Genomic DNA, 27,880 nt, shown 5'->3' with positions numbered 1-27,880 from the left:
TCCCGCCCCACCCTGTGGCTTCCCTGAATCCCAGATAAAAAAAAGAAAAAATAGGGTTCCTATTTAGGGGGTTTTCTGATGTGAATCGCATCTCATTTCAGCCGCGCCACTTCCGTGGATGCGGCCTCCCTGTCCCCTGTTCCGGCGCGGCTGCCTTTACGGACCACCGCGCCACTTCTTGTCCAGGCACGCTATCTGCGTGGCCTTGCTCAGGGGGGGGGGGGACATTTCCGCCTCGGGTCCTGCAGGCTTCCCAGCCCCAGCTTCAGCGCGGCGGCTTCGGCCCTCAGTGGCTCCCCTGCTCCGGCCGCTGTTTGCGGCCGTTCATTTCTTTTCTGCGTGGTGGCTTTGCCAGCCGTCGCATCGCTCTGGCCGCTGTATGCGGCCGTTCTTTTCAGCGCGGCGGCTTCCCAGCCGCCACATCGCTCGGCGCTCCGGCCGCTGTTTGCAGCCGTTCATTTCTTTTCAGCGCGGCGGCTTTGCCGGCCGCCGCATCGCTTCGGGCCCCCTGCAGCTGCGTCCCTCTGGCCACTTACAGTGCCGCTCATCCTCCCTCAGCGCGGCGGCTTGCCAGACCGCCACACCGCTTTGGACCTGCGGCTGCGCTACTCCCGCCGCTGTAGGCGGCCGCTCACCCATCGCCTTCTGCGGCGCACTGTTCTCCGCTGCGGCCCTTCCACGCCGGTCACCGAACGCTAATTTAGGCCCCGGCTTCTGCCTGGGCCTACTTCCGGTGCCGGACTCCGCCCCCTTTCCTTGTTCGTCGGGCGGGCTTTTCTCCCGCCCGACAATTTCACTGAGAACCGCCTTTTCTCCTCCCACCGGCGCCATCTTGGGACTCCTGAACCACGAGTCCCCTCCTCCGCAACAAGAGAGTGATGTAGTACCAGGGATTCAAGCTTGAGGAGGCTAATTTGCATATTCCAGGTGCCTTCTGGGAAAGCGAAGAGTCTCCCTAAGCTAGAAGATCGTTGGGTACAGCCGGGACCAGCTGCTTGGAAAGAATCACCAAACCAGGGATTCAAGCTTGAGGAGGCCTTACGGCGCGCGAATTTTTGCCTGTAGGACATTATTACAAGAGAGCTTGGCTGAGTAGATTACACAAGAAGGAAAACACACAGCAAGTCAGCAGGATCTAGGAGCAACATGGCAGATGTGACAACCTACATGGTGAGCTGCAGCATGTGCTACATGTTCACAGATCGACCAGAAGAAGAATTAAATTTCACCTGTCAGAAGTGTAGACTAGTGGCCCTTTTAGAAGAAAAGGTGCGGGGTCTGGAAGAAAGAATAGCAACTTTGAAACTCATCAAAGAGAATGAAGACTTTCTAGACAGAACAGAAGCATCTCTACTGGTCACAGAAGGTGAAAAAAGTGTCAGAGAACCTCCAAAAGCAGATGAGTGGAAGCATGTGACCAAAAGAAGCAAGAAGACCATGGAGAAATCACCAACCACACAACTGAAGAACCGATATCAAATCTTTGTAGAGGATGAAGATGGCACACCTAAGGATGAAGCAATACCAGCAAGCAAAAAAGAAAAGGGCACACAGCAACAAGTGACAGCAAAAAGTACAGCCAAGAAGCAACGAAGAGTGGTGGTGGTGGGAGACTCACTACTGAGAGGCACAGAAGCAGCCATCTGCAGACCGGACATAACTGCAAGAGAAGTATGCTGCCTTCCAGGTGCGATGATCAAGGATGTGACCGATAGGATACCAAAGCTCTTCGGCTCCAAGGACGTCCACCCATTTCTTCTGATACATGTTGGCACCAATGACACGGCAAGGAAGGACCTACCGACAATCTGCAAGGACTTTGAAGAGTTGGGGAAGAAAGTAAAGGAACTGGATGCACAGGTAGTTTTTTTTCTTCTATCCTTCCAGTAGACGGGCATGGCACCAGGAGATGGAACAGGATCCTTGATGCAAACAACTGGCTAAGACGATGGTGCAGACAACAAGGATTCGGATTCCTGGACCACGGTGTGAATTACTTGTACGATGGACTCCTCGCCAGAGACGGACTACACCTCAACAAACCTGGGAAACACACATTCGCCAGAAGACTCGCTACACTCATCAGGAGGGCGTTAAACTAGAAGAAGAGGGGACGGGAAGAAAAACATTAGACTTGAACAAAGAAGATCCAGGAAAACATACTCAGAAGGGAGGTAAGAACATTTCTAAAACAATCCACAGCGAGGAGATTGGAACAAAACAAAATCCTCTAAACTGCATGCTCGCAAACGCCAGAAGCCTGACAAACAAGATGGAAGAACTAGAAGCAGAAATATCTACAGGTAACTTTGACATAGTGGGATTGTGGGAATAACCGAGACATGGTTAGATGAAAGCTATGACTGGGCAGTTAACTTACAGGGTTACAGTCTGTTTAGAAAGGATCGTAAAAATCGGAGAGGAGGAGGGGTTTGTCTCTATGTAAAGTCTTGTCTAAAGTCCACTTTAAGGGAGGATATTAGCGAAGGAAATGAGGATGTCGAGTCCATATGGGTCGAAATTCATGGAGGGAAAAATGGTAACAAAATTCTCATTGGGGTCTGTTACAAACCCCCAAATATAACAGAAACCATGGAAAGTCTACTTCTAAAGCAGATAGATGAAGCTGCAACCCATAATGAGGTCCTGGTTATGGGGGACTTTAACTACCCGGATATTAACTGGGAAACAGAAACCTGTGAAACCCATAAAGGCAACAGGTTTCTGCTAATAACCAAGAAAAATTATCTTTCACAATTGGTGCAGAATCCAACCAGAGGAGCAGCACTTTTAGACCTAATACTATCTAATAGACCTGACAGAATAACAAATCTGCAGGTGGTCGGGCATCTAGGAAATAGCGACCACAATATTGTACAGTTTCACCTGTCTTTCACTAGGGGGACTTGTCAGGGAGTCACAAAAACACTGAACTTTAGGAAGGCAAAGTTTGACCAGCTTAGAGATGCCCTTAATCTGGTAGACTGGGACAATATCCTCAGAAATAAGAATACAGATAATAAATGGGAAATGTTTAAGAACATCCTAAATAGGCAGTGTAAGCGGTTTATACCTTGTGGGAATAAAAGGACTAGAAATAGGAAAAACCCAATGTGGCTAAACAAAGTAGTAAGACAGGCAATTAACAGTAAAAAGAAAGCATTTGCACTACTAAAGCAGGATGGCACCATTGAAGCTCTAAAAAACTATAGGGAGAAAAATACTTTATCTAAAAAACTAATTAAAGCTGCCAAAAAGGAAACAGAGAAGCACATTGCTAAGGAGAGTAAAGCTAATCCCAAACTGTTCTTCAACTATATCAATAGTAAAAGAATAAAAACTGAAAATGTAGGCCCCTTAAAAAATAGTGAGGAAAGAATGGTTGTAGATGACGAGGAAAAAGCTAACATATTAAACACCTTCTTCTCCACGGTATTCACGGTGGAAAATGAAATGCTAGGTGAAATCCCAAGAAACAATGAAAACCCTATATTAAGGGTCACCAATCTAACCCAAGAAGAGGTGCGAAACCGGCTAAATAAGATTAAAATAGATAAATCTCCGGGTCCGGATGGCATACACCCACGAGTACTAAGGGAACTAAGTAATGTAATAGATAAACCATTATTTCTTATTTTTAGGGACTCTATAGCGACAGGGTCTGTTCCGCAGGATTGGCGCATAGCAAATGTGGTGCCAATATTCAAAAAGGGCTCTAAAAGTGAACCTGGAAATTATAGGCCAGTAAGTCTAACCTCTATTGTTGGTAAAATATTTGAAGGGTTTCTGAGGGATGTTATTCTGGATTATCTCAATGAGAATAACTGTTTAACTCCATATCAGCATGGGTTTATGAGAAATCGCTCCTGTCAAACCAATCTAATCAGTTTTTATGAAGAGGTAAGCTATAGGCTGGACCACGGTGAGTCATTGGACGTGGTATATCTCGATTTTTCCAAAGCGTTTGATACCGTGCCGCACAAGAGGTTGGTACACAAAATGAGAATGCTTGGTCTGGGGGAAAATGTGTGTAAATGGGTTAATGACTGGCTTAGTGATAGAAAGCAGAGGGTGGTTATAAATGGTATAGTCTCTAACTGGGTCGCTGTGACCAGTGGGGTACCGCAGGGGTCGGTATTGGGACCTGTTCTCTTCAACATATTCATTAATGATCTGGTAGAAGGTTTACACAGTAAAATATCGATATTTGCAGATGATACAAAACTATGTAAAGCAGTTAATACAAGAGAAGATAGTATTCTGCTACAGATGGATCTGGATAAGTTGGAAACTTGGGCTGAAAGGTGGCAGATGAGGTTTAACAATGATAAATGTAAGGTTATACACATGGGAAGAAGGAATCAATGTCACCATTACACACTGAATGGGAAACCACTGGGTAAATCTGACAGGGAGAAGGACTTGGGGATCCTAGTTAATGATAAACTTACCTGGAGCAGCCAGTGCCAGGCAGCAGCTGCCAAGGCAAACAGGATCATGGGGTGCATTAAAAGAGGTCTGGATACACATGATGAGAGCATTATACTGCCTCTGTACAAATCCCTAGTTAGACTGCACATGGAGTACTGTGTCCAGTTTTGGGCACCGGTGCTCAGGAAGGATATAATGGAACTAGAGAGAGTACAAAGGAGGGCAACAAAATTAATAAAGGGGATGGGAGAACTACAATACCCAGATAGATTAGCGAAATTAGGATTATTTAGTCTAGAAAAAAGACGACTGAGGGGCGATCTAATAACCATGTATAAGTATATAAGGGGACAATACAAATATCTCGCTGAGGATCTGTTTATACCAAGGAAGGTGACGGGCACAAGGGGGCATTCTTTGCGTCTGGAGGAGAGAAGGTTTTTCCACCAACATAGAAGAGGATTCTTTACTGTTAGGGCAGTGAGAATCTGGAATTGCTTGCCTGAGGAGGTGGTGATGGCGAACTCAGTCGAGGGGTTCAAGAGAGGCCTGGATGTCTTCCTGGAGCAGAACAATATTGTATCATACAATTAGGTTCTGTAGAAGGACGTAGATCTGGGGATTTTTTATGATGGAATATAGGCTGAATTGGATGGACAAATGTCTTTTTTCAGCCTTACTAACTATGTTACTATGTTACTATGTAGTACAGTGGTAAGGTGTGCAGGCTTGTAAACAGAGAGCTGTGAGTTCGAACCCCAGCAATGAAAGTTAATTTTAAGCAACGCAGATCGATCAAGATTACGGCAGCAGGCCTTACCGCCCAGGATCCCCCAGCCGATCCGCCCCAGAGTGATACCCATCCCAGGCTGGGCCTCCTCTCTGTCTCAATCGGTGGCCAATTTAACAGGGGTGTCTCAAACCCTGGTTTCCGTGCTGGATCGGTTACCCCTGCAGACCCCCGCAGTAGCCACCGGGTCGCAGGAAGCTCCGTCCAAGCCCTCCAAGGCTAGCTGCAAAAGGTCCAGACAGGAACGCCGGTCTGAGTCCTCTTCTCGCTCCATCTCGCCACTCGGTCCTCCTCTGCGGTCGGCGTCCTCCCTATCCTCCTCCGCTGAGTCAGGCGAGGCTTTCTCTGATGCGCCTTCGGAGGATAATTTGGGGCCGGATTCGCACCAAATCGCTAACATGAGGGATATGGTTCAAAGCCTCATTGGAGCGACCAATCAGACCTGTGGCATCGAAGATTCCTCTACGAAACCCGCAGATCAGGCGGTTTCGTTTAGACGGTCTAAACTACCTCCCAAGGTATTTGCTCCTCATCCTGAATTCGAGGAGCTTCTGGCCAGAGAGCGAATTCGTCCAGACGTTCTCAAAGAGACAAGCGTCCTGGAGTCTCATATCTCTTTCCTCCGGATCTCATTGCCAACCGGAATGAGAGGCGTTAGAGAACGACCTCTCCCCCTGTGGATCCGTCGGCTGCTAGACTTGCCGCCAACACAGTCCTTACGCTGTCCGGTGGGCGGCTCTGAAAGATTCCATCGATTGGATCATGGAATCCTTCGTGAAGTCGGCTTTCGAAACTCCCGCATCATCCCAATGCCCGGCTTTGGCTTCCTCATGGGTTTCGAAGTCTGTATCTGAGGGGCTAAACAACTCCGTTGGGGCATTCAAGCTGGAGCTCCGTCAGGCCGGCTGGTGGAACTTGCCACCCAGATTACTCATGCCGGGGAATAATTTGTTCCCGGGACGTCGCGTCTTCTGCTGCACAGGCGCCCAGTAATGTCGTTGCCAGCTGTCGCACTGTTTGGCTCAAGAGTCATCGAAGAAGTCCCTCACTAGCCTGCCTTTTCAAGGTTCACGTCCTTTCGGTTCCAAGCTGGACCAAATTATTAAGGACGCCACTGGTGGCACCAGTCCCCTTCTCCACCTTAGGCGGCTACTTTGGTCTTTTCGACCTTTCTCGTAGTTTTGCGGCATCCGATTCTTCGCAACTGCAGAGGCCACAGGCACGTTAAGAGAAGAAGGTATTCTTCGGCTCACTCTTTCCTGGCGTGCCCGCTACTCCTAAGGTGGATTCTCCAGGTCCAGGACTGGAAGTTATACCTAGGCATGACCCACGACTAGTCCCCAGCCCGTTTCTCAGACTGGGCAACCGTCTCCTGTTCCTCAGGGACGTCTGGTTCTCCTCAGCAGAGGTCGCATGGGCCAGGGCACCTGTTCCCTCTAGGCACAAAATCTTCATTTCACGGTCCTGGGATCGTTTCCTTCAAATCCCAACCTACGAGAGACCCCGCTCTAGTCCCGGGTTTTCTTTACTGCCATTGTTTCCCTCCTTAAATCCGGAGTAATCGTTCCCGTCCCAGAACAGGAACGGTTCACAGGCTTCTCTTCGAATCTTTTTGTACTGACAGAGAACGACAAGGTTCGTCCCAGTCCGGATCTCAATTTGCTGAACAAGAAGTTTCGTCGGAGACACTTCAGGACGATATCCCCTCGTTTAGTAATCGCTTCCATGGAGGCTCAGGAATTTCGGTTTCAGGCTCCCGAAAGTCTATCCATCTTTCCCGACATTCTAACCGTTGCGGGTGGCTCGTCAACAGGAAGAAGTTCCGTCTTGTTCAGCGCCTCGTATCTCCGGGCATGTTCTTCGACACTTGTCGGACCAGAGTCTTCCTTCCCGAAGACAAGATATCCCTCCTTTGTCAGGAAGTTCGCTTGCTCCAGGGTTCTCTGCTCCCCTCCTTTCCGATGGGCCTTAAAGGCCCTAAGGAGGTTGGTTGCAACATCGGAAGCAATTTTCCCTTCGCCTGTTTCATTCAAGACTTCTTCAGCAGGCTATTCTATCACAGGGGACAGGTCTGTCTTCTCCCTGCATCGTCCGATCCGGCTTTCTCCCGGGTCAAATGGTTCCTCGACTGGTGGCCGAGGTCACTTCTCTTATCCCAGAGTAGTTCCTTCTCAGCATATCCTTCCTTCCAGTTCCCTGGCAGGTGGTGACGACGGACGCCAGCCCGCTCGGCGGAGGCGCAGGGCTTTGTCTCCTGTTCTTTCAGGGTTATTGGTCGGCGCAGGAGTCCTCTTTGCCGATCAATGTTCCCGAGTTCCGGATCATCTTTCGGTCTTGCCTTCACTGGGTAAGGATTCTCAGCAGCCTGCCAATTCGAACCCAGACAGACAATGACACAGCAGTGGCATACGTCTACCACCAGGGGTGGACTCGGTGTTCTCTGGCCTCGGCCAAGATTTCAGGATCCTCCTTTGGACAGAGGCAACGGTCCTGGTGAGCTCCGCAGTGCATGTCCCCGGCGTGGACATTTAGGCCGCCGACTTCCTCGGCTTCGAGGGCCTCGCGGCAGGGGAATGGTACTTCAGGAGGTTTCCTGTCGGATTGCTCTTCGATGTGGGACTCCAGAGGTGGTCCTCATGGCGTCCCGATTGAACAGGAGGTCCCTCGGGTCGGCCCAGGGTCCCGTGATCCTCTCACAGTGGTGTTGACATTTTGGCCATTCCTTGGTCGCAGTTCCTGCTCCCCTATCGGTTCCCACCCCTTCCCTTGCCTTCCAAGCTGTCGAAAAAGATCAAGGCGGGATGGGTGCCGGTCATTCTGATCGTCCCGGATTGGCCCAGGAGGTCTTGGTTTGCAGACATCGTCAATCTTCTCGCGGACACCCCTGGTGCCTTCCAAACAGACCCGATCTGCTGTCTCCGGGTCCGATCTGCCACCCGAATTATCGGTCGCTCAGTTTAACGGCGTGGCTGTGGACTCCACTGTTTTAAGAGCGTCCGGCCTTTCGGCCCGGATGAGTCACACTATAATCCAGGCTAGGAAGCCTTCGTCTTCTTCCAGGATCTACTATTGTACCTGGAAGGCTTACTTTCGCTGATGCGAGTCCAACCGCTTTTCACCTATGTCCTTTTTCCCTGCCTTCCATTTGGTTTTCCTTCAGGCAGGACTGGATTCGGGCTTCGCTCTCAGTTCCCAAAAGGGCCAGGTTCCTGCGCTCTTCTTCCCTTTAAGAAGACTTTATCTCCTCAGCCACAGGTTAAGACCTTCCTTCAAGGAGTAGTCCACGCTGTCCCTCCGTTCAGGGCCTCTGTGGATTCATGGGATTTAAAGGTTGTGTTGGTTCTTAGGGGTTCCCCCCTTTGAGCCTCTCAGGGAGTTTTCCCTGTCAGTTCTATCTCGGAAGGTGGCTTTTCTCAGGTCCATCTCTTCGATCCGCCGCGTTTTTGAGTTGACGCCCATTTCCTGCCGACCTCCTTTCTTGATTTTCCACCAGGATAAGGTGGTCCCAGGCCTCCACCTTCCTTCCTTTCTCGAGGTGGTTTTCATCTTTCCACCTCAACGAGGACATCGTTCTACTTTCCTTTTGTCCAGCTCCGACTCATCCTCTGGAGCGATCGTTGAACAGGCTGGACCTCGTCAGGGCAGTGAGGATCTCCCTGGCTAGCACGGCCGCTTTCCGAAAGATGGATTCTCTTTTCGCCATCCCTGATGGCGTGCGTAGAGGCCTGCCGGCTTCCAAGGCGACGATTGCTCGCTCGATCAGAACGGCAATTTTGGAAGCTTACCGGGTCAAGCACAGAGGGCCCCTCCTGAGATGAAGGCTCACTCTACCCGGGCAGTCGGCGCTTCCAGGGCGGTACGTCACAGGGCTTTCGCCGACGGCTTTGCAAAGCGGCAACCTGGTCTTCCATCCACACGTTTTGCCGAACTACGGCGGACTCCAGCCTGGGCAGAAGGATCCTGCAGGCGGCAGTGGTGAGTCCTCGGACCTGATGGAAGTATGTTTTTCCCACCCCAGGGACTGCTTTGGGACGTCCCATGGTTCCTGTGTCCCCCAATGAAAGGCGATAGAGAAAACAGGATTTTTGGTTGCTTACCGTAAAATTTGTTTCTCGGAGCCTTCATTGGGGGACACAGCACCCTTCCAAGTTGAACAGCTCTGTTTACTGTCTACGTTTGGGTTCTTTGAACACTCTGAGTGTTTGAAGCTGTTAATCTATGAAGCGCCGTGGATTTTGTTGGCGCTATATATAAAGTTTATTATTATTATATTATTATTCTTTCTCTTTTACATGTTGCTTCTCCTACTGCTTTCTCACTAACTGAATATCTTTCTTCCTGTCGGTGGGGTGTACACTGCAGAGGAGGAGATAACTTTTTTATTTGCATAGTGTCAGCCTCCTAGTGGCAGCAGCATACACCCCATGGTTTCTGTGTCCCCCAATGAAGGCTCCGAGAAACAGATTTTACGGTAAGCAACCAAAAATCCTGTTTTCTAAATGCTGCTCAGACCCGATCACTGCTTCCACTTTGAGAAGAAAATGTAAAAAAAAAATAAAGCCCCATACGTGATTTAATCTCTTTATTGATCAGTAAGTAATAAAAATATCCCCAACCTTGCAGTGTCACAGTCTATAAATATATCTATACAGCCCAGCAGGATTCTGGTTTTGCATAGATCGTTGTATTAGTAACTGAATGGAGAAGTCGCCCCTGACTGCTGCGGCACCTCTTTGGATATTTAGCACATGCACATTATTGAGCTCATGCTATATAACTCTGTATTATTGGGCCGTATTTTACACACCGCAGCTTTTTTCTAATTCGTTTGTCCTTGCTCCACACAAGTAAGGGAGAAAGTCGGAGCAGCGGAGCGAAGACTCAGCAGTCAATCTGGACAAGCAGAGCTGCAGTGTAAAGTATGGGGAGGAAAAGAGCAGAAATCGGGGAATGGATTTCCAACTGCAACAGCCAATGCAGCTCATCCAGAGCCACCGATCGCTGAGCCGAGGTAACGACATAAGAGGGAGCATAGAGGCATTCCGGTAGAAGGCAATTGGGTGATTACAAAGTAACGACACTACAGCTCTGAGACAACTCCTGTCTATACTAACATTACAAATCTCCCCGTGTTTGCAGAAAGACCAAACTTATCATCCCAGACAATCCCTTTAACAATTAGACATTTTTCCTCCAAAAGGCACCAAACTGCTAATTCAGTCTCCCCAGACCTATAAAAACTAGTATAAGTGATCGACCCTGACACGTATCAACCAATCGGATCCCTTCATGAAAAATGGTAGCTGAAACCCCACTGGCTGCTATAGGTCACGTGGCATATTTCTTGCGTTCGCGGTTTCATCGCTGAGCGCAGGAAGTTCTCCAGTCTCCTCCTCACATTACAGTAAACGACAGCCACTGGAATAAAAAAAAAATATATAAAACATTATCAATTTTACACTCAAACTGGAAAACCTGCAACGATGTAAAACTTCTCACAACTGAACGCGAGACCCCGATAATGTCCAATATAGTGAAGACGATCAGCAGAAACATCTGTCTGGATACAATGTATCAGTTGGGAGTCTGTTTACATGGTAACGTCCCTCGTCATGTAACGATAAGCTCCGGAGGCAGATTCTCGGGGAGATCTATGTCCGGCCCATAGATCTTAACAGCTCATTTCTATATTAAAGAGAAATGTGGATTTCTCTGGAATAAGAAATCAGATCTCAAGATATCATGTTAGTCGGCTTCTTATGACCTACATGCCCATATAGACGTCTTAGCAGAGTGGATCCTATTGACAGATTAACTTTAAAAGCCCATCCCGAGTTAGAGCAATTTTTTTTTTTGATCTGGGAAAAACTGACCATTCTCCAGCTTCTGAAATAGTCAAAAATAAATAAAAACCCAGGCAGCTCACAAATCACATCCTGCTTCATCCTTAAAAAGAAAATAGAAAAGTACTGAACGAGGCCTTAGGGTGGAGGAAAGACCAGGAAAAATAAAAAGGCATAAATTACTAAAAAAAAAAAAAGTACGCCTTTTATGTGTCCTGTACACGAGGTTTATACACAATTGCTTTTTTTCTGATCACAGTGGCATCCTTGCTGTTTAAAAATGCTGCACGTATACCGGCTTCTAATTCTTCCTTCAATTATTTCTCCCCATGCCAATGGTCGGAGCATTGGCCCAGCTAGCGTTTCGCCGGCTTCTTCTGGTGCTCAAACACGGAACTTCGATTAATCTACATTAATGACTCCGTGCACTGATCGTTCACATTAGTAACAACCAAAAACTATAGTAGTGCATCCTACATTTTCACTGGAACAACATCAATGTGTGTCAGGTTATTACTCCTGGCTGAATCCGCAGTGGAGCCCCAGAGGCTGCCCTAAGGCGAAACCCTGCAGCCATTGCATCCTATCATAGAGATCGGTAGCACCCCAGCATGGATGACAGTGTTCATGCTTCTACTCACATCAGTCATTGTTAGAGGCACCACACCGCTGTTTTCTGTGTCCATTTGCTTGAAAATTTCTGCAAAGAAAAAAATAAAATTACCATTGAGAAAGGCGGATTTAATCTTGTGTGTGTATCAGTGGCTGATTGTCCTTGTGGCGAGGAGTCTTACAGGAAATGCTTTCTGGGAAAAGTATGCAAATTAGCTCTCCCCTAAAAATGGAAGAGAGCCATCTCTCTAGTGCCACCTGTAGGTAGGGATCATGTAAGACAATATTTCATCATGTTTCAAGGCCCTCTCCAAAGTCCGACATAAATAGCATTACTGCCGTTTAGCTGCTTTCTGGCAGGACTGGCTGGGACTTGTGGTGCAACGGCAGCTGGCTAGTTATAGATCGCCACTTTTGGCTATAGAGTGCGTTGTGTTCACATTGTCTGTAAGTCACTTACTGAACATGATCTCCAACCGAAGAAGACAGCGCACAAAGTTATCAAAGTCAATGCAGAGATTGTCGTCGGCGAAACGCGCCACCACCAGCTGATGCAGCTGGGAATTCAGCTTAAAGCCTGAAAACAGAGAAGAAAAAAAAGGTTATTAAATTAGTTTGGTCTGCAGCAGCACTGTATACACAAAACGGAAGACTTTTAACCAAGTCTGTAGATAAGTGTTTTATTTGTCACCGACCTGCTGCCTCTAGAGCTTTCCTCATCTCGTAGGCGTTCATTGTCCCTGAGCGATCCACATCGATGGCCCTATAAATTCCCTAATACACAATAAAATAAAAATAAAATGTCGTAGCCATATTTCACCACTAGATGGCGGCAGAGCAACACCAAGTAAACTTATGAAAAAGAAAAGTGGGCTATGGGCGACCACTGCAGGGGGTCACCAGGATCTACACAGCCATCAAGGGTTAATCATGTTTTACTTATGCATTGGATGATGTGATGGCCGCCTTACCTGGTATTTTATTAATTTTGACCATAAAATATTGAATTCTTTCAGTCCCAGTTTGCCGCTTCCATCAGCCTGGAACATTGGTGCAAGTTAAGGAAAAAAGAAATTCCAAGAAAACAGTAAATTTTACCATTTTTCTACATTGATCCGGTCATATAGATAGATTGGGGGTCCCCTAATTGGGGGCACCTCAGTATGTGGCAGCTCCATATTTGACATGGTCCATTGAAATCAATGGGAGGTGCATCAAGAAAATGTCTGGTCCTAGGTGACTTTCCGCTTCTTATAATCAGGCTGTGGCATCACCCCAATATATCGTTTAGTACTAATAGGATACGTCCAGCAGATCCACGATGGTCCTACAGGTCTCCAGACTGAAGCCGTCAGACTTGATGTCCGCCTCTACAAGAAAACACAAGAACACAGATTGCAGCAAAGTGGTGACGCCAGCGCCTCCGTGATCATCGGCGTACGTTCACTGCACACAGGGCAAAACTAGGGCAGAGGACGGGCAGCTTAGTCTTCCCATCCCATAGATTGTAAATACATGTGGGCCCCCCCAATTGGGGGCTTTCCATCCCTCGTCTTGTGGAAGGAGAGGTTGCATTTATCAGACATTTACAGCATGCCATCACTGTGTGAGAATGGAACACCCCTTTAAATTTCAATATGGCTGCACTACCCTACCCCTCAGAGGGACTCGTACACTATCGTCCGCCGGTCTGTACATATAGATGAGGGGGGTCTCTAGGAACGATAACAGGAGCGCGGAGGACACGGCCAGAGTTTAGCAACTTACGTTTGGAAATCACTTTCTTCAGGATGTTAAAAAGTTCAAAAGCCGAAATCTCCGCGTCCTGCGGAGAGAAGACGACGTGAGATTGTGACAGTGACGTCTCCCTTGTGGGGTCTGCAGGGAAACCCAGCGGCCAGGACCGGAGGGGCTTATTAATCTCTGGTGGTCAAATCATGGGGTGCAATTTTTGTTTTTTTAGTTTTTTTAATCAATTTTGCAAAAATTGTGTCATATACTGCAACATAGTAAAACATGTAAATGTAACAAAAGGATCGGCGCAATGAAAAGTTCTGCAAGTTGTAAATCTACTTTCTGCCTCAGTTCTGTACCTTTTCTTGCTGTGAACGGAAGACTAAAAGTAACAGAGCTCTGATCAATAGTAAGGAATCCTGCACCGTCAGTTTGCCCACGATCAGGGTAGGTTTTCAGCCCCCAGATGTCAACAAGAATGTTTCCACTCACTGACAGAAAGCAGGGATCTTAGAAAGTGAGCAACTGAAAATCAAAGGACATCACACTTGGAAAATTGGATATTATACACCTATAAGTGTCATGGCAGTGGCCCCCATTTCTCTAGATGCTGCAAATTGCAACTCTCTACATGTCCTGACATTTGAAGACTTTCACTGTAGCCTGAGAGCAACTGTTGGGAAAGGAAAGACATTTCTATGATGATAATGACCACTGGGGGTGAATTTCCTAAAGCCACCACTAGGGGGAGCTCAGTACATAAAATGTTTACATACAGATTTATACAGTCACCACTAGGGGGAGCTCACTACATACAGATTTATACAGTCACCACTAGGGGGAGCTCACTACATACAGATTTATATAGTCACCACTAGGGGGAGCTCATTACATACAGATTTATACAGCCATAACTGGGAGGAGCTCACTGCTTACAGATTTATATAGTCACCACTAGAGGGAGCTCACTACATACAGATTTATACAGTCACCACTAGAGGGAGCTCACTACATACAGATTTATACAGTCACCACTAGAGGGAGCTCACTACATACAGATTTATATAGTCACCACTAGGGGGAGCTCATTACATACAGATTTATACAGCCACAACTGGGGGAGCTCACTACATACAGATGGAGGAAGTTTCTCTGAGAAAGAAGAAGGCAGTTTGTTTTCTTTTGCGGGGTTGCTTTGACTGGGGGCAGTTATGCTGGACTCGGACTTTGCTTTGGACTGGGGGGGTAATGTTGGACTCGGACAGTTGCTTTTGCTGGGGCCTTGATTTTTGCTGTTTATTGTAAGTTTTGTATTTTTATAATAAAAGAGTTCACTGCTTACAGATTTATATAGTCACCACTAGAGGGAGCTCACTACATACAGATTTATATAGTCACTACTAGGGGGAGCTCACTACATACAGATTTATACAGTCACCACTAGAGGGAGCTCACTACATACAGATTTATACAGCCACCACTAGGGGGAGCTCACTACATACAGATTTATATAGTCACTACTAGGAGGAGCTCACTACATACAGATTTATACAGTCACCACTAGAGGGAGCTCACTACATACAGATTTATACAGCCACCACTAGGGGGAGCTCACTACATACAGATTTATACAGCCACCACTAGAGGGAGCTCACTACATACAGATTTATACAGTCACCACTAGAGGGAGCTCACTACATACAGATTTATACAGCCACCACTAGGGGGAGCTCACTACATACAGATGGAGGAAGTTTCTCTGAGAAAGAAGAAGGCAGATTGTTTTCTTTTGTGGGGTTGCTTTGACTGGGGGCAGTTATGCTGGACTCGGACTTTGCTTTGGACTGGGGGGGTAATGTTGGACTCGGACAGTTGCTTTTGCTGGGGTTTTGATTTTGCTATTTATTGTAAGTTTTGTATTTTTATAATAAAAGAGTTCACTACATACAGATTTATATAGTCACCACTAGAGGGAGCTCACTACATACAAATTTGTACACTGCATATGGATTTATTGTCACCACTGTATATAGATTTATACAGCTCCCATTGAAGTCAATACAAGAACTTCCGTGACAGTCATCTATGAGAATACACTGATGCAGCACAAGTAATATTTACAATAGCAGAGATTCATTCCGATTACTGTAAACATTTTGCAATGCACCCTGGGATATAGGGCAACACTGGTGGCCTCAGGGTCACATTGCAGACAGCTGACCTCACCGCACATAAGCTCAAAATGAAAGAAAACCTGTTGATTTATCTATGAAAACATGCTGCATATGAACACAGAGCACATGCAAGAGGCAGCGGCTTTAACATCTTAAACGAGATGTTAAAAAATATGAACACCTTCAAGGGCATTTTTTTTTTAATTTGAAAGAATGCATTTTTGGCTAAAAAATAATTTTTTGTGATGGGGTTTGATTGAAGCTATAGAAACTAAATACTCCAAAATTTTCTAAGTATTACAGTACACAGCAGACTGCAGCACGAGAGCTCGTTCTTCTCCTGAACCATCTTCTAAGATGATTTGTGACCAGATGAAAGTTGAACAATATAATTTGGCCATTGTGAGGACACCGCATTTAATCATAATTATTTAGACCTCTATTTTCAGTAAGCCAGGAGGCACAGACTGTTATCTTTATGTTGTCCTTTCTTGTAAGTTGAATTATTAGTAAATTTATGAATGGTTGTTATTTTCCTGCTATATCAGATCCTACAGTTTATTATACAGTTATCTTTGCAAAACAGGGATGCAGGGTCACTGAACATTGATGTTTGCTGATATGTTGATTATACATTATACCAGGCCATGCAGTTTGTTGACTTGCAAACATTGAAGGATAAACTGAATGATTAAACAATGTGAGTTAAGCTCATCACCCCTCCCCCTTGGCCTGTGAATAATGGCTTGAAGAACGGTTATGAAAAAAAAATTGGATATGCCTGTGTAACATTATATATCCAAACATCCAAGAGATCCAAAGAACCAGAGACTCTTTACAAAACCACAGCCAGGAACACTCTGCAGGATAGCTGCCAAATAATGACTCCACCATGAGGGACACATTTGTTATTCTACAGGATGTCAGCTTAGGGGACCACAGCCCCAGCTGAAAGAATACAGATCTGCTCCACTGACCATCACTGAACCCATGGATACATTTGGGGTAGTCAGGATTTGGACCCACCGGTCACCCGAGCCCCATGGATACGTTTGGGAAAGTCAGGATTAGGACCCACTGGTCACCTTGCTCCATGGAAATGTTCGGAGAAGCCAAGTCACCTGGCCTTGTACCTCAATGGATTGTCTTCGTCCTAGGCTCGTCGTTACCTCCGCTCTTTGCGTGCTGCAGGTGGGGTAGTCGGCCCTGAAAGTTCTGAAGTCAAAGCTGCTCTTATCCCGACGAGTCAGCGGAAGGGTGAGACTCAGTAATTTCCCACTCTTGAGTATTTTGTTGGACAGTTGTATGTTATTTGCTTCTTTTGTGATTCCTTAAAGTATTGTCTCCACAGCCATAATTCAGCTTTGAGCTCACTGACAGAATCTCTGGTATCTCATTCTGCAGCATGTTATATACAGCATTGTGATACATAAAGGCTGTAGAAACCAAATGGCACAGCATTTTTAATAAAACCCTACTGCATAAATATTTTTAAGCCAAAAATAAATGCATTGAAGAAACAAAATAATGTCCCCAAAAGTGTCTCATATCTCATAAAAATAGGCATGAAAGATGGGAAAAGGCTGTGGAAATGGACACACTGTCATACCTCTGCTTGGGTCTATACCGATGGCAAGAAAATCCATAATAATGCGATTAGTGGCAGAATGATAATGAATTAGTCCTGAAGAAGACTATTAGCCGTGAGCTAATGGACCATAAACAATCGCGATTGGCAGCAGTGCAGTGATTTACAGGGGATTCACATAAATACAGGCATGGGTGAAAATGCTGGTACGGTACCATTGAAATTGTTCCACAAAATTAGGTATTTCTCCCAGAAAACTATTACAATTACATGGGTTTTGTTACACACGTTTATTTCCTTTATGTGTATTGGAACAACACAAAAACACAGACGGGAAAATAAAAAGGCAAATTGGACATAATTTCAGACAAAACCCCCATGGGCCAGACAAAAAATTGTTGGCACCCTCAACTTAATATTTGGTTGCACATGCTTTGGAATAAATAACTGCAAGTAATTGCTTCTTGGGAGACACGGGGGGGGGGGGGGCAGTGGGTGCTCTAGTCTATTGGCCCGAGACCGCATGGACCAGGGCTCATCCCACCGGACGCCCGCTCTCATTTTACAGTGGGCATAAGGCTACTCAGACAACACAGGGTGAGGGTAAAACAGTGTAACAATATTTTATTGAACCACAAAATAGGCAAATAACACAGAACAGTCCCAGCAAAATAACCAAATGGTTCAAAATTTACAGAGTCTCACACTTCCGCTGACTCGCTGGGATAAGAGCAGCTATGACTTCAGATCTTCCAGGGGCGACTACCCCACCTGTGGCACGCACACAGAAGAGGTAACAACAAGCTTAGGAAGATGACAGGCCATTGAGATATAAGGCCAGGTGACCGGATGGTCGCAACCTGGCTTCTCCAAACACCTCCATGGAGCCACGTGACTGGTGGGTCCAAATCCTGACCTCCCCAAACGTATTCATGAGTTCAGTAATTCTACAGGATGCCAGCTTAAGGATCACAGGCCCCGGCTGAAAGAATACAGATCTGCTCCATTGACCATCAATGAACCCATGGTAAAGTTAGGGGAAACCAGGTTGTGACCCTCCGCTCATCTGGCTCAATGGAGATGTTCGGAGAAGCCAGGTTGTGACCATTTGGTCATCTGGCTACGTGCCTCAATGGACTGTCATCTTCCTAAGCTTGTCGTTACCTCCTCTCTGTGCGTGCCACAGGTGGGTTAGTCGGCCCTGGAAGCTCTGAAGTCACAGCTGCTCTTATTCCGGCGAGTCAGCGGAAGGGTGAGACTCTGTAATTTTGCACCATCTTTGGTACCTTGCTGGGACTGTTCTACATGCTATTTGCCAGTTTTGTGGTTCAGTAAAGTATTGCCACACCGTTTTACCCTGTCTTTTCTGATTAGTATTATGCCTATGGGAAAGAATGAGTGCAGATGTTTTGGGAAACAGTAGAATTATGTGCTTTACTAAAACCCTCTTTCCACAAGAGGCTTTCCCCTTTTGACAATTTTCCGAGAGGAGCCAACAATTTTGTCCAGCCCTTTTTTGGAGTTTTGTGTCCAACTTGCCTATATTTCCTTTGTGTGTATTGGAGCAGCACAAAAAATAAAAATAAAAAAAAGAAGCAAATAAACATGTATATAACAAAACATGAAATACTTTATTTTCTGGAACAATTTAAAAGGGTGCCAACATTTTCGGCCATGACTGTAAAGCTCAATCCTTGTATAATGAAATACTTGCAAAATCGTTTCCCATTCTGCTGCCAATTAAAGGCTATAAAAACATCTATGCAGATCTAATACTTATTAACCCAAAATTCAAGATGTACATCATGAGTCTATTGGAGTCGGGAACTTAATAAAATGAGATGTAGTTCCTCCATGATAGAAAAGAAATGCGAGAGTGGAGTTAGCTGGATAATCCTAACAGAAAGAAAAAAATGAAGTGGCCATAAACCACAGAAGTGGAGTAAAAGGAGAACTTTATTGGAAAAAAAAATACATTAAAATATCAAGTACCAAATTTTTGGGTCATGAGAACAAAAGGAGGAACAACCCTTGGGGGGTATACCAGAAAAGGTGTTATGTATATGTATAAGTACCTCTCCTTGAACAAGCGATAGCGAAACGTGCGTCGGGGCTGTGTGGGGCATTCCATTCTACCTTCATATGAGTAAGTGGTAGATTGTACCTATGCTTTATGACTAACGGTGACTCTAGGGATACATGCAGGAATCTAGGCAGTGTTGCTTCTTCCCAGTTTGACTAGGATACCATCTTTATGAATGTAACTTACTCTTACATACCTGTCACCAGCATTTTCCCTCCATTCCTATGTACCTTTTCTATTAGGTCTATTATAAGTTGTGCTGATGAATCATGTGTAGTACTGAGCACCTATATAATTTATCTCTACTCTGTGTTTCTTATCCCAAATACATAACACCTTTTTACGGTATACTCCCCTCCCCCACAGGTTGTTCCTCCTTTTGTTCTCATGACCCCCAAAATTTGGTACTTGATATTTTAATGTATTTTTTCCCAATAAAGTTCTTCTTTTACTTCACTTCCGTGTTTTATGGCTACTCAATTTCTTTCTTTCTGTTAGATCTAATACTTAACACAGCTGAGGGTTTGCTACAATTGTATGTAGTCTAGACCATCCCTCAAGCTAAACACCAAAATGATATTTGTTGCAGTGTATCAGTACAGATAAAACCTATGTAGACAGAAGAGATCTGTGCTACTAAGGTGTTTAACCTCACAGAGGATTGTCTAGACCGTAAACCATTGAAGCAAACCCCCAGTTGTAGAAGGACTAGGTTCTCGGCGGGCTGTGAGAGATCCTGTAAATGACGAGGGGGTTATACACAGATTATGACGGAAATTCTCATTATGCAATAATTAAACTTTATTTTTATAAATCCAGAAAACCCGACCGTGTACACAAAGGACTGCAAGATCAGACTACACCGGCGTTGTTTGTAGTCTGTTACCATGGAGACACAGGTGTTTCACAACTTAGAAAATATCTATATTTTTTAAGTTTAGAAGCATTAAATCATTACAAAAAAAATGATTTAAAGGCATTTTCTGGTGTGACGTGGCGTGCAGTATAAACGATGAGTGCTGTATGTATAGTTATATACTGTCTGAGAATAATTCGTCAGTCACTTTTCTCCAAGTTACACCATCAATGAGAACGCTTATATAATGTAAAAACTCATACCGCTGTGAAGCTTAAAGGATATACAAAGTGTTGGGGTAATTTTTATATTTTTTCATTTTTGGATAAAAATCTATTTTGCAAAAGAATCTTTTTAGAACAATTTCTGCAGCCTTTATGTATCACAGTACATAGGAGACTGCAGAAGGAGTTACCAGGGAATTAGCAAGGTCTCTCCTGGACTCTTTCATGTTGCTTTATGACCTGCTACAGACCAGACATGAGCTTGCTGACCAAGTCACTGGAAACTCTTTCTGCAGTCTGCTATTTACTAAGATAAATACAGGATGCAGAAGCGTTATCGTGCAAAATTTATAATGAAGCCCTAATGCAAAAATGATTTTTAGATTAAAAAACAAAATATATGCATTTTAATAAAAAAAAAAAAAAAAAAAAAGTAAATTCCCCCAATAGGTGTCTATATCTATTTTAGTGGCGCATATCAACCCTCTTATCTGTATAAAGAGACCAAACCACTGCCGAGTCCTCACCTCTCCAGCGAGCTGCATAAACAATCTCCTGAAGCTGGGATCAATATGATCTTCATCAAGGTCAGGCTATAAAAAAAATATATATATATTTATATATATATATATAAATAAGATGACAGCGGCATTACCTCTGGTCGGCCAATAATTGGTTTAAAAGTTTGGCCCAAGAGTAAAACCCCCGTCTGTATGACCGATGAGCCTCATAGTGAAGGGGCCTGGCTTGGGACCACCAGCTATAAGCTAGAGAGCAGCTGTAGGATTAAACAGTCATATAATACCACATCGATCCTGAGATGACAGCTGTAATGTCACTATAGGATCAGGCGATGTCTGGGTTACTTTGTCTATAGTAATACATTTTCCTTATTGCTTCTCAGTTATGGGGTCTGGCAGGTATTCTCTGAAAACCAGGAAACTGGAGGGCTGAAAAGAAATCTATCAGCAGGTTTTTGCTATGTAACCTGAGAGAAGAATGATGTAAGGGTAGAGACCCTGATTCCAGCAATGTGTTGCTGTTTCAGTGCAATCAGCAAGAAATTATCACTACAGGACTGGGTGTCTCGTGCCTCCTAGTCCAGCCACTGATCAGCAGCTTTCGATCACTATACAGTGTAAACAGAAAGCTGCCAAACAGTGGTGTGTGGGCGGAGTTATATACAGAAAGCTGCCAATCAGTGGTGTGTGGGCGGAGTTATATACAGAAAGCTGCTGATCAGTGGTGTGTGGGCGGAGTTATATACAGAAAGCTGCCGATCAGTGGTGTGTGGGCGGAGTTATATACAGAAAGCTGCCAATCAGTGGTGTGGGCGGAGTTATATACAGAAAGCTGCCAATCAGTGGTGTGGGCGGAGTTATATACAGAAAGCTGCCAATCAGTGGTGTGGGCGGAGTTATATACAGAAAGCTGCCGATCAGTGGTGTGTGGGCGGAGTTATATACAGAAAGCTGCCAATCAGTGGTGTGGGCGGAGTTATATACAGAAAGCTGCCGATCACTGGTGTGTGGGCGGAGTTATATACAGAAAGCTGCCGATCAGTGGTGTGTGGGCGGAGTTATATACAGAAAGCTGCCAAACAGTGGTGTGGGCGGAGTTATATACAGAAAGCTGCCAGTGGTGTGGGCGGAGTTATATACAGAAAGCTGCCAATCAGTGGTGTGTGGGCGGAGTTATATACAGAAAGCTGCCAATCAGTGGTGTGTGGGCGGAGTTATATACAGAAAGCTGCCAATCAGTGGTGTGTGGGCGGAGTTATATACAGAAAGCTGCCAATCAGTGGTGTGTGGGCGGAGTTATATTCAGAAAGCTGCCAATCAGTGGTGTGGGCGGAGTTATATACAGAAAGCCGCCAATCAGTGGTGTGGGCGGAGTTATATACAGAAAGTTGCCAATCAGTGGGGTGGGCAGGTGTTATACACAACTCAGCATTCCGAGCTCCGCTAGATCTGCATTAAAGAAAAAAGTGATATATCGCCGGAATCAGGATCTCTGCCCCTACATCGTGCTACTCTCGGATTACAAAGCAAAAACCTGCTGACAGGTTCCCTTTAAATATGGCACCAACTCATCTTTTGGCTATAGACCCCCCGTCTGGTACTGTCCGTAGATTACCTCATCAATATTGGCCTCAACGTCATCATCGATAACCCTAAAATCATCGAGAAAAAAAAAAAAAAAAGATTAAAAATCACAGCCAAGCATTAAATAAATGCTCAGATTATTAAGGTGGACAGGCATCTCAGGGTATGTATTGTCTGTAAGGTTACTCAGTGGGTACAAGTCACAGGGTCCAGCGACCACTAAATGATTACAATGCAGGAATGTTAGGGCACTTGTTCACATTAGTCGGCTACACTCGCTGATTTTCGTTGGGCGTCTGGTGGAGAAAGATGGATCCACAGAGGACAAAGGGCCCAAAGGGGCCCGGACGGGACAGAGTTATACATGCATGCTTAAGGGGGTGGAGGCCACAGTCGTTGCGGGTGTTTAGCTCACTGTGTATGAGGGGAGTGACGATGGCGCAGGACGGGGGAGTGACGATGGCGCAGGACGGGGGAGTGACGATGGCGCAGGACGAGAACGTGACGATGGCGCAGGACAACGACACCACACCCCGCTCCGGACACTTACTGAGACTCCGCATTCTTTTCGGAGAAAACGCGAAGACAGAAGTCTCCTAATTTATTAGGCTCAAACGTGGAGGGGACGATGATGTATTCTCCGGCAGGAAGGCGGAATCTATTCAGCACTTCTCGCAGATTTATGAAGGTATCCGATCGATCTCGCGCCTTGTTCCTCATGAAGAAGTCTTTGCTCAAGTGCACATTGGTCTGACCCTGCAGCTGAAGAAAATAATTAACCTATTAACGACCACCGGGAGAGAGGGGATACGCGTCCAATGTAGGATATCCCTTTAATAAAGGCTCTAATGTACTGCACGAGGCACAAATGTCTGTGTGCGGCTCCGCTGTCACTCCCTGGTCCTCGGGGGGGGCCGGACTTCATCACTCCCTAGAGAACGCATGGACTCCCATTTATTACACCAGATGTTTCCGGACGATTTATTAATTTGGTATTTTAAAAGTTGCTCAATTTTTGTAAAAAAAATATATTCCACAATCCTTTCCCCTTGGAGTGATTTCATGTAAGCCTGAAATTTTGGCTCAGTTTTAGCCAATCGTGAAATGTTTTTTTTTTTTTTTTCTACTAGAAAGTCGCAATAAAAGCTATAGTAACAATCAAGTGCATGTTGGAGTTTGTACAAAATTCATATATAGTCTATCATTTTTTAAGAATTCGGTGCAAAAAAAAAAAAAAAGGACAATGAATGCTACAAAAAAAAAAAAAAAAAAGAGTCCTGCACAAATATATTAGTGTGAATAAAAAAAAAAGGAGGTAAATATTATAACGCCGCTTGTATTCTGCGGTGGAAGGTGATTATTTCTGCACTTACCTTCCAGTAGAGTGAAGGTGCACAATGTACGTACCTGTGCGGGGACCTGGGGGCAGAAGACGACCACATTATTACACGGCACAAGCAGCCTATAATCTCGGCTCTAAATCTCGTTTTTTTAGAGGGAGCTTCCGACTAGAAGCATCAATGACATCTTAAGTGTTGAACCTGCCTCATAGATCGCAAATCCAATGGTGTGCATGTCCTCGCCCATCTTCCTCGCCTTCCTGCGGTTCTTCTGGATCAGGCCCACAATGAAGGTGCAGCCTTCCTCCCCGTCGTCCGGGTCATCGTCCTGCTCCTCCAGCTTTATCAGGTACTGTGGATTCATCCAGAAGGTGTCTGCAAGAGAAACGAGAAAGCATCTGAGTACAGGTCTCGTCTCCTGAAATACTCTGCGCTGCTGGGAAACCCCACTTCTTCTACTGTGTGACTCTCGGGCCTTTGACCGCCCAGTTGACCTCAGATTAGGACACTCCTACGAGGGGCCATCGTATCTGTCCCTGCTGGAGCAAAAGGCCACGTGAGGCCCCTATAATATGGGCACCTGGATAATTCCTGCAGCCTCCGGCGGTCGATCCTCTCCTCCACATGCCGTCCATCTTTACCAGGCTCCACTTCTTGTATTTGTCTGATGACAGGGTGTCTGGGGTGAGGTTGCAGATTTCCAGCCTTGAGTATTGTCTTAAGAAATCATTATATGACATCCTGACGGGAAAAAAAAAAAAAAACAGATGAGTTAGGAGACAATAAGGGGGACCCAAATCCTTATAGGCTTAGTGCTACCCGATATGTAGGGACACGAAGCCTAAAAGAAAGTAAATGAACCCTCTGTACCAATGTGGTGTGAACAGACCCTTATAAATGTGCATATTAGCCACAATAAATCAGCCTTAAACCAAAACATGTCAGTCTTAAAGGTGTTGGCACAACAGTACGAATCACATCCACTTTATAGACAATAAAAAAAATAACATTTGCTGTTTACATGTTGTTAAAGATCCAATGCGTAGTTATGAAATTTTTTTTTTAACATAGTATGGCGCCACCTAATGTTCACAGTGTATAGCAAAGTGCACGTCCTACTAACAAGCTGGACGCACATGGAAAGTTCAGAGGAAGGCAGCCAAAAGAAAGTGCAGACAGAGCAAAAAGTTATTTCTATTGACAAACTGTAAAGACGATCAATTGGCTGTGGAGAGAGTAACTGAGCATGTGCGACCACCAGCACTCCGTTCACTAGGTGGTCGTGCATGTTTTTTTTGTGCTCTGAACACCAGGTGGGGCCCTATAAAGTAAGAAAATTTCCTCTTGGATAATTTACTAAATAATGTGGAAAGGGCAATTTTTTATATTTTTTTATACACTGGACATCCCCTGTAACTACTTTCGATCTCAACTATGGCCAATGTTTTGGTTTATTTTTATTTTTTAATTTGATTTGTCTCTTCATTTTCTGTGACTTTTTTCTTTCTACAGCTGTTTATATATATATATATATATATATATATAAAAATTTATATATTTATATATATATATATATATATATATATATATATATATATATATATATATATATATATATATACACAAGGTAAGCAGTAGTTTTACTCATTTTGCGGCTAATGCAACTTTTTAAAAACTTTTCATTACATTTTTTGGGGGAGATAAGTTTTTAGAAATATATTTAAAAAAAAAAAAAAAAAAGAGAAAATTGGCTGGAACAGGAAGGGGTTAATACATTGATCATATTAGTGGTGGACGGTGAATTGTGGTTCCCAGCAGTGCAGTGATCGTAGTAGTCGGACAGGCATTTCCTGCTCTCCTGGGCGAGGTTCTGTGACTCCGCTTTGGTTTCATTTTTTTTTTTTTTTGTTACTTCTGACATAGGAGAGGACTCGCCCTCCGGGCCACTGTTCAGCTATTCAGGTCTTTACAATAACTTGTATGGCTGAATAGTAACAGGAGCCGACGCAGCAATCATTCTATTTTCATAAGAAACTTTCCCATAACCCCGAATTTCTCTAGAAAGTGAATTAACCCACTGAATTTTTATTTTTATTCTCCTCTTTAGATAATCCTTCTCGTTAGTGGGAATCTCAGAGATCATCTAGAGAAACCTGGCATTAAGTGTTTAATTTCCCTGCAGCACTCCCGCAGGACAAATGAAGTATTACACAGTTACCACTTGTCTGTATAATATATGACCTCCACACACCACTGGGCCCTCCAAAGCAAGATGAGCTTTTTTTATAACCACTCTCACTGCTCTGATAAATAGCAGGGGAATGCTGGGACTTGTTGTTTTGCAACAGTTGGAGACCACAACAAGCAAATAAAGCGATAAGACAGGACGTCCTACCAAAACTCTCCGTCGTCGCAGCGTTTAATCAGTCTGTCTCTTTCCCGTGGATCCACGTTATTCCATTCACTAGAACTGGACATGAAATCATCAGATTATTTCTTGTGCATGATCAGCGTTCACAGTATCAATACCTCTTTGCAGGAAGATAAGAAAGGTAATTGCTAATAACTTGCTGAAAGGCCCTCAGTCTGCGATTATTGGGTGCGCCAAGGACAAACGCATACAATAGTCTTGAGTATTTTACATATTATACTCCAGAGCTGCATTCATAATTCAGCTAACTACTGATTTCTTCAATTCCCTGCAAATCTGGGAAACACTGAATATTCTACAGTGTTTCATTGTGGGAGATATGTTTTTTTTGTCGTTTGCTACATAGCTAAACTCATCATTCTACCCACTTCCTATCAGTTCACTGTAATTCTGTACAATCCACATTTATATGCCAGTACACAGCATGTATTGCATTGGGTGCTATTGTACGTAAATTACTCCAGAGCTGTATTCATAATTCTTCCAACTTCCTATCAGTTCACTGCAAAGCTGAGAAACCCACAGTTATAGCTATACACAGCACATTTATCCATGTTGTATTGTGAGATATGTAGTGTATTAGCCCAGTAAACGTAGAATCTCAGCTGAGCTTCGAGATTTGAGACGGTCGACACAATGCTTAAACTCCAAGTTGCATTGTTGCTGAATTTTAAATGCAGCTCTGGAGTAGAAAGCAGCTAGGCCAAAAATAGTGAAGTTGCAGAAAACCTCCTGGAACAGTGGAGAGTCAATATGATCAATGGTGAATGTTTATATCGTTTTCTTCTCACTTATCGCTCCACGCTCCGGTCCACTCCACCTCTCCCCAGGGATTTCGGATCCTGATGAGTTTTTCCTGGCTTCCTCTGTAGTTTACCTGGTTGGATAACAAGAAGGTTTATGGAAAATTATTAAAAACAAAACAAATCAATAAAAAATTTTTTTTTTTAAACTGCGCAAAAAAAAGGTTAAAGTGTCCGCACCTCTTCTGCGGCGGTCACCGAGTACGCGTGGCCCTTCACCAGCTTCTGGTGGGTAATTGCTTCGGTCTCGGCAGCACTTGTGATCTGAAAGGTACAAACGTGTCAATAATGGTGCGGGTTGGGCCGTCGCTGTGTCACCTGTGAGATACAATTCCTCTAGAATTGTCAAATCAGCAGAGTTATGGTTTGCAGTGCATGCGCAACAGAGGAGTCCCGTGCCCGACTCAGTTGTCCGTGCACACTTGGTGCAGCCTTCCTCCAGGTTGTAGCAAAGCAGAGAAATCCAGGAACCAGTCGTCCTCCTTTTGGTAACTTTATTAATGCAAAAATAAAAACCACAACGTTTCGGCCACACAGGGCCTTTATCAAGCCATAGAAAGAGAGAAGTATGCATGCGCATTTTGACATTCTGCATCTAATTAGTGTAAAGACTTTAAAGTCTGATTTCTATGGAATGAGGTGGTGTTTGGGAATGGGGATGCTTGGATGCAGCCATCCCTCTACTTCAGAACTATCTAAAAAAAAGTGCCAACTAGTAATAAGCACAGGAATGTGCAGTTCTCATTAATTGCTCTACCATCTGCTACAAGGAACATTGCATTTCCAAAAAGACAATCAAGACCTTTCCTATTAGGAAGTCGTAAAGTGCACCCAATGGACATAGAACATTATGACGTCTTTTTAAA

The 27,880-nt window shown here is 44.8% G+C and overlaps 1 protein-coding gene across 1 annotated transcript in view; it reads right to left on the bottom strand.

The window, feature by feature from the left end:
* Positions 1 to 9,788: 9,788 nt before the first annotated feature.
* The window catches only part of CAPN2 (calpain 2), a 39,665-nt gene continuing 21,573 nt past the window's right edge, over positions 9,789 to 27,880 (bottom strand). The window contains exons 6-21 of the mRNA XM_069768409.1: positions 27,195 to 27,278; positions 27,003 to 27,088; positions 26,176 to 26,250; positions 24,361 to 24,521; positions 23,986 to 24,155; positions 23,848 to 23,859; positions 22,991 to 23,202; positions 22,472 to 22,508; positions 20,863 to 20,928; positions 13,444 to 13,501; positions 12,982 to 13,046; positions 12,648 to 12,716; positions 12,372 to 12,450; positions 12,137 to 12,253; positions 11,706 to 11,764; positions 9,789 to 10,639 (exon numbers count right to left, since the gene is read on the bottom strand). Coding sequence (XP_069624510.1) covers positions 10,616 to 10,639; positions 11,706 to 11,764; positions 12,137 to 12,253; positions 12,372 to 12,450; positions 12,648 to 12,716; positions 12,982 to 13,046; positions 13,444 to 13,501; positions 20,863 to 20,928; positions 22,472 to 22,508; positions 22,991 to 23,202; positions 23,848 to 23,859; positions 23,986 to 24,155; positions 24,361 to 24,521; positions 26,176 to 26,250; positions 27,003 to 27,088; positions 27,195 to 27,278 — 1,374 coding nt within the window. The 3' untranslated portion in view covers positions 9,789 to 10,615. The remainder of the gene's footprint in view (positions 10,640 to 11,705; positions 11,765 to 12,136; positions 12,254 to 12,371; positions 12,451 to 12,647; positions 12,717 to 12,981; positions 13,047 to 13,443; positions 13,502 to 20,862; positions 20,929 to 22,471; positions 22,509 to 22,990; positions 23,203 to 23,847; positions 23,860 to 23,985; positions 24,156 to 24,360; positions 24,522 to 26,175; positions 26,251 to 27,002; positions 27,089 to 27,194; positions 27,279 to 27,880) is intronic.

This window comes from Ranitomeya imitator, chromosome 5 (assembly GCF_032444005.1).
Source record: "Ranitomeya imitator isolate aRanImi1 chromosome 5, aRanImi1.pri, whole genome shotgun sequence".
Lineage (NCBI taxonomy): Eukaryota > Metazoa > Chordata > Amphibia > Anura > Dendrobatidae > Ranitomeya > Ranitomeya imitator.
This window is presented reverse-complemented; position numbering and strand designations above follow the sequence as displayed.